Here is a 7514-nt window from a genome sequence, read left to right as displayed (position 1 = left end):
AATGCTACTCCTAGTATAAAATCTGCAAGCTGAAAGATAATCAATCTTAGTAGAAATGCAGCAAGCAAGTCATATCAATCTCGGTAGAAACGCATCATCACAAAGAAAGCGGTTGCATTAATTCCAACATACAGGATCCATCTTCCAACTCCCAGGTCACATTGATGGGATTCAACATTCATCAGTCACAACTAAGCAAATTAAGTCGCCAAATATTGAGTTCGAAACCAGGTAGAAATTCAACAAACACACACATACATGAAATCCGATGTCCAAATCCCTCCCTGCTGATACAACATGGAAGATAATCATATCCAAGAAAGTTCAGTTCAGAGTTAAGAGCTGGGTTCGATCTCCACGTCGAGCATACAAATGGAAGAAACTACACTTGACAACCCATTTTTGCATCTGAGACACCAGAATGTAATTGTAGATACCTGTGGAGCAAGTAATATCATCAGTAAACATAAAACCTTGTACTACACATTCATGAAAAGTTGTTGGGATTATTCTCCTAATTCTTCCATGACTCAACCAGAAAACAATGGCTTCACAATTGTGGAAATTGTGTCATAAGCTCCAGAGTCAAACCATCGCACCATTGTTAGACAAAATCAACACTTGAAACAGAGAATAACAAAAGGCAATACGTAGTGTAGTAGCAGTACATCTGGTGTGCAGAGGCTCATGGGGTAGAATCTAATGAAAATCTGGTGTAGCAGTACATCTGGTTCTAGCTCTAAGGCATACTCCCTCTGTAAACTAATATAAGAGCGTTTAGAATACTAAAATAGTGATCTAAATGCTCTTATATTAGTTTACAGAGGGAGTACTTTTTAGGAATGTACAACTAGCTAGTCACTAACAAATTGATTTTCATCAAATTCTCAGAGTACATATAAGTGAGATCATGCATACTATAACTGAGACTTCCTTCGGTCCAAAAGGATTGTTATTTTGTACTCTCCACGTCATCAAGCAATACTTTCACCACTACTTTAGTGATAATATGCCAGTAAAAGCAAAAAAAAAAACTGGCATTAGTGATAAATAAGCTTTTTATGGTGAATCTAGTCATGCCATTTTGATCATGTGTTTCATAGTATGAAGCATTAAACATCAATAATGGAAAAAACTGAAGAAATTATAGTCCACACAAAGCATACTACCCATAGTTTGACCAGCCAGATTAAATAAGTGGCTAATGGATAGTTACATATATATATGCAAGTTTGGCGAATAACAGTTAACAGTTGACATGATGAACAGTCTGAGCAGGCACTATCATATGCACACATAGGGAATGAGGAACGGTCCTAAGTCACCAATACTGGGGGGCTAGAAGGAAAAGGGCCCACCAACAGAAAGTTGGAAGATCGGCAATTAAAATGCATCATGAAGAGAATGAAGAGCTAATGAGGAACGAATGAGAAAGCAGAGTTTGGATAAAAGATTAAATATTTAGCCTGGCATCAAAGCATGATAGAAGATGGCCAGGTGGGAACAGCTAAGCACAGAGTTGTAGAGAAAATCTTAAAAGGGTCCTCTCTTGCAATTTAGTACTTGAGAAATGACAGTAAAATCACAGCGATTTGTCTGTTAAGAATAGTTCAGATAGCTTAACATAATTCAGAAGATAAGACTACCTGCTCGACCGGTACACCACATAGCACATCTAATCATCTTATGTATTGGGCAAAAGATCAGCTCCATCATGTCCACCACCAATGCGTGTTTCTGCAAGCATAAGAAGTCGAACAACCAATGACATTCCAATGAAAAGCCACATAGATATGGGGAAGCATCAACAGATATTTAGATAAACAATTGTAGTTCAAAAAAGGAATCAATTTTGATACAACATTAGGAATACATAAATAAAGGCAGTGCAAAGTTATTACTGCCGTAAGAATGAAGATGCACACTCAAACTATAAGCCGGTAAGAAGAGACAAAGTATCCGTAACTTTTGAGCTCATTCCACGCCATATGTAGATATAATATAATCATACTAATAAATCATAGCAACAGATTTAGTTTAAAAAAAATTCCTACCAACATAAATTATCAAGAATATTAAGATTTAGATTATCTTCAAATAAAGTTAGCCTGAAAATATCATACTAATAACTCTAGCAACGATAGTGATCGGGACTATTTTGGTCTTCAAATTAATTTAGCCGGGAAAATGAAATAAACTCAATCTATTAGTTTTCCGTGGTACAAATGGACTTGCTACTCGCCTGCATCATGGGATGTCCTAAAAGTGATAAAAGGAACAGTTAACTAGTAAATTCAAACAATTTTATTAATATTGATTTGAGAATAGTAGCAAGATCAGCAGAGATATTAATATTGAATGGAAGGAACAGAACTAGCTTTCAGCTTCCAGTGTCCAGATTGAGCTACCTATTTGATACTTCAGTTGGTTCAAGCTAGTTTTCATGTAGTTGTCTTCAACTTCCAACTGTTATATTATCTTACCTTGAGGAAAAAACTGCAGCCACCTTATACGATTCTTGTTATTAATTATGAGGCACAAACTAGTAAGGCACTAATGCGAGAGTGTTGGCACACAATCATTTGCAGGGCTCGACGAAGCAACGATGGACTATAGTGGCAGCAGACACTTCGGATCAAACAAGATGCAAGAAACCTGAGCTGACGCCCAGATTGATCAGATCAATGTTCAAACTAGCAACTCTCTGTTCCCCTCTCAGGAAAGTAAGAACCACAGGATTTGGTGCCACCTAACCATTGTGGCATTTTCTGCTTTTCTACTGAACTCGAAATTCAACACCTTACATGGACAAAGCCTGCCCATGAGGCCATGATATAGCGTAACGCACAGCCTGCCAACTTGATCTCCAAGCCTTGTCCACGCAACAACATGGGAGATCTACTAGAAATCAAAATCCTTTAATTGATCTAGGAATGTTGATCAGTGATCTAGGAATGTTGATCATCTAAATCCTTCAACAACCAATTAAGACTCATTGAACAAAAAAAGGCGATCCAACACAATCATGCAGCAACCAACTAGGACTCATCAGGCTAAAAAAAGGTGAACAGGACAGGTGTGTGTCCCGGCAGAAACATGCTCAGACACAAAGAAAAGAAAAACAGGACTCTCCTACGGATGGCACCTCTCCTCTTTTGCAGTAAGGACTAAAATCTCGATTGGAATTGTACCTACCTAAAAAGTCTAAGTCGTTTCTCATTCAGCCTAAGTACTAGTAAACGTGCTATTTTTCACTGGTTTCAGAACAATACAATTTGGCAACTGTCGCAGGCAAATATCCTGACTTGACTAGTAGGCATAGGTAGGTATCCGATCCATTGTTTTTCTTTGCAAAAAAAGAAAACAAAAGGTATCAATTGTTTTTTTCTCTCGAACGCTCACCCAAATGTGTGTCGTTGTGCATTAGAATGAAACGCCAAGATGACACAAAAATACAAGAGGCTGAAACTCAGAAAAACAAAAAGAAAAGAAAACTGAAGAGAAGAAGAGAAAACTAAAGTAAAACTGTACAAGGGCTGCGCGCTAGCAGAACTTAGAGCTTTGACTTGTCATATTGTATGGATGTTTCATATAATAAAGTGATAAATACAATTTGCTAGGTCTGACTTGAACCACAAAAATTACAGAAATGCGCGCACCATCTGGCAACAAAAGGTATTGTTTCATTGTGTATGGATTTTTTTCACATATTTAATCCTGAGCAGGACGATTAAGGGAAAGTGGGCCTCTGTTTCTCACGCGCGGATCGTGTGACGCGTGTGTAGGCGGAAGACAAAGGGACGATGGGTTTGTATGGGAGGAGATTCAATGCGGGCCGGTTTCAAAAAGGGTAACTGTATAAGTGAGGTTAGTTTCGTCCGTACAGCATTAATAACCCTCCTACGCCCTTCTTTCCCGCAAAATAGGCAGGGTTTTTTCCCGCGCTTCCTTTGAAATACAGAGGATACTGCTTCCGAGATCATAATTATACATAGAAGGCCACCATGCAAGCATCAGATCGAACCCGAGAACCACAAAGCATCATCACAATATATATGTTGAAGATGCCATCATCAAGCAACAAAAGAAAGAAGTACTGTTGCGAGACTACTTCAACAACAGTATTTCCATCAACCTATGATCGAAAACTAACTTTCTTCTTTTATACTTATATACGTACGGTGTGAAGCAAAGCTATTACGTACCAGCAGTGTAGACGCTTTCTAATGCATGAAGGGGGAAATCATGAAGGGAGGACACCGTCTTGGGTCGGGGAAGCTTCTTGAACAGCAGTGAGTCGAGTTGGATCATAAAGAATCCACTCAGCATATCCACGAGTACCACGTTGTTGTCCTCTGCAAACCCTACTATCCTCATGTTCTCCTCCTTCTCTGAATTGAGCGAAAGTACCTTGTCGAGTTCGATAGATCTTGCAATCACCCATGAGGCAACACCATCGGAATCGGTCTTCCTCCTCCATAATTGGGCAATGTAGTTTGAATTGAACATGAACAGGAAACCTATCCCACCACCACCCTCGGCCGGCATAAGCTTGAAGTAGTTGCCCTTGCTATAGATAGGCACCGGCACCGGCATTACATCCAGCCTCTGCCTCTCCAAATCAAACTGGAGAATTCCTTCGTAATTCCCAATGAGCTGCCAGTAAAGGGAATCTCCAGCCAGCACAGCATGATCTATGTAAATGCTGGTGGAAAACCTCCGAAATAAACAGCTCGCATGAGCATCAGCATCGTATGGAATGGGTGTTGTGATGAACCTTCCCCATGCGCCGGTCTCCGACGAGTAGACGCAGGCGACTGCTCGTCGGTTTTGCACCTCGTCGCCGTCTGCCGCCACCATGACCACCTGGAAGTGCTTGGCGTCTTCGGAGGCAGTGCGAAGCACCGCCCCATTGATCACGCTCTCATAGCACTCATTCGTCGTCAGCCCTGGCGGAACGTCGAGGCGGTGCAGGTCGCCGGTGACGGGGTCCCACACGATTACCTGGAGAGGCTTCGGGACCAAGATGAGCATCAGTCCATGGCGGCATCCGAGCGGCCTGCGAACGCCGTCGCCCTCGTCGTGCTTCAAGGAGAAGCGCTCGGGAGCGACGCGGTCGGGTGCCTCCAGCGTCGGCAGGAAGTCCAGGCTTCCGCACCCGTCGAAGAAGCCGAGGAGGGGAGGGTTGCGGCGGTGGTGGAGGCGGAAGCGGCGGCGGAATCCCGGGTCGGCGACGTGGTCGCGCCAGCGCGTGCAAGCGAGGGATGCGCGCGGGAGCGAGGAGGGATCCGGGGGAAGGCGGAGAAGGATCTCGCGTAGCAGGTTGCCGTCCTCCAGCGGGGACGCCGGCGACGACGGGTGGCTGCTGGCCGGCATCTCGCCCTCTCGTCGCCGATGCGGGATCGAGCGATGCGGTGCGGGGCGGGGATGTTGAAACTGAAACTGAAGTGGGGTGCCAGCAGTAGACTGCGGTGCGGGGATGCTGAAAGTGAAACTGACGCGGGATGCCAGCAGTAGACTGCTGTGCGGGGATGTTGAAAGTGAAACTGACGCGGGATGCGGGATGCGGGATGCGGGATGAAACTGACGCTGTGGTCTCTTGGGCTGGAGATGGACGTTTAAAGCCCACGCTGTGTTGTGGACTCTATCATTTACTCAAAGAAAAGAGGAATCCCCCAGAAAATATCTACGCAAAAAAAAAACTTCGGCTGTAGATTTGTGTCTACCCTTTCTGCTCCCTCTCAAAACAAAATTTAAAATTAATTCACCCGTGTGGAATCCATAATGATGTAAAAATCATTCCCCTTTGGCTTGTCCAAATCCCCGAGTGGACCACAAAAAGCAAATTCATCTACCTTTTGTGCCAGAAAGAAATGATTTTTTTTCTTCTTAAAATTCAAAAGTCACTTCAAAGTCTTCGCCGCACCTCGAGGCAAGAACAAGTAAAACATGTCACAAATGAAGCAGCATTCTCTCCTAATGACTGAATCGGTAGGAGGAGCTATCTTTTTTATTAAATCATCAATCTCTTTATTTACGATTCAACCAAGATTACATCACTTAATAAGAGAGGGATGAACTCACTAGGAGGCTCAACAAAAAAAACTATTACAAGACAGGCCTTAGCCAAATTCACTAATTCACGAGCAACATAATTAGCCTCCCTAGGACAGTGCACAAATGAGGTATAAGAGAAGCTGCACGCGATAATATGATAGCAATCATCAAAGATTGTTGCCGATGGACCTGCAGATCGCCCTCCTTCATTCATCGTACTGATAACCTCAATATTATGTGAATTGACAATAACCTTGTTGCAACCGATTGTTTTGTGCTAGGCAAAGACCATATCTCAACACAGTAGCTTCAACAGAGAGCGCGTGGTAACAGAAGTCAATTTTCCAGTTCCCTGCATTTTTGAAATTTTCTTGTCATGGCGGAGCTTCCTTCTCTCCCACCATTGGTACCAACAAGTGATAAGTATTATTTCATGCATTTTCCTTTGCCCTAGCACAAATGTCTCCTATTCTGGCAACTCCAGGAGATACCCAACACACATTCTGCTGCTCTATCAATTAGACATGCATACTAATAATGTTATCTAGCCCAAGTTCCTTCCCAACTTCCATAGTTGCTGGACACTGAAACAATGCGTGTAAAAGTAGTATCAACCCCTGTTATGCAAGCAGAGCATTTTGGTGACACCTTAACATGTCTGTTTGAAAGATTAATGCCACAAGGTAAAGTTCCATGAAGAGTTTTCCAAACAAATATTTTTACCTTTACCGGACAGTCCAAACTCCAATTTAATTGCCACACACTTCCGACCTGCATTGTTTCTTGTCCATTTTGTTGACATAGGTTGCCCCCAAATCTGTGATCCCACTCGACATAATATGATGATTTCACACAAAGCCTGAATTTTTTTGTCATACCCCATGAAACAAAGTCAACCATATCATAATTTGGAAGAGGTACTGCTAAGATTCAGTGAACATACACCTGCCAGAAGGTTTGCCTCTCCAATTCGTCATCCCATGGCTTAGTACTAGGATCAATCAAGTCATTTACTTTTAATATGATACAGTAACAACTTTTCTGTTACACGAACCAGGAATCCATGGGCCATCCCATATATTGATTTTATGTCCATCACCCACTCTCCAGATGCACCCATGTTTCAGAGTGTTCAACCCTGCCATAATACTTTGTCAAGTGAAGACAAAGATGAGCACCATGAGGTTAGCCTATAAGGGACAAGTGGTCGATCACGAATAGTACGTTTCTTTCTTTCTCAAGTTTTCTTGCTTGAAGGTACAGATGAACTAAAAGACCATATTGTTGAGTCTAATCTATTTTCTTCAGAAGTTCCATAGCCATATCCTATTGTGCTATCACGGGTGAAGCCATATCCTATTGTGCTATCATGAGTGAAGCGGTGTGTGACACATAACATGAACGATGCTTTATTGGCTCCTTTCACCGTAGAAGATGTTAACACTACTAGGAAAACC

General features: G+C 42.4%; 1 protein-coding gene across 1 annotated transcript; it reads right to left on the bottom strand.

Annotated features, from left to right (window-relative positions):
* Positions 1-227: 227 nt before the first annotated feature.
* Positions 228-5459, bottom strand: LOC123133575 (uncharacterized). The gene is made up of 3 exons (XM_044553038.1): positions 4206-5459; positions 1647-1737; positions 228-437 (listed from the first exon to the last, which is right to left on the bottom strand). Exons 1-2 carry the CDS (start codon positions 5374-5376, stop codon positions 1685-1687), a joined length of 1224 nt encoding a protein of 407 aa, XP_044408973.1. The 5' UTR covers positions 5377-5459; the 3' UTR covers positions 228-437; positions 1647-1684.
* Positions 5460-7514: the final 2055 nt, after the last annotated feature.

Source organism: Triticum aestivum, chromosome 6B, assembly GCF_018294505.1.
Source record: "Triticum aestivum cultivar Chinese Spring chromosome 6B, IWGSC CS RefSeq v2.1, whole genome shotgun sequence".
NCBI lineage: Eukaryota > Viridiplantae > Streptophyta > Magnoliopsida > Poales > Poaceae > Triticum > Triticum aestivum.
The sequence above is the reverse complement of the archived record's forward strand: the minus strand, read 5'-3'. Positions and strand labels throughout refer to the sequence as shown.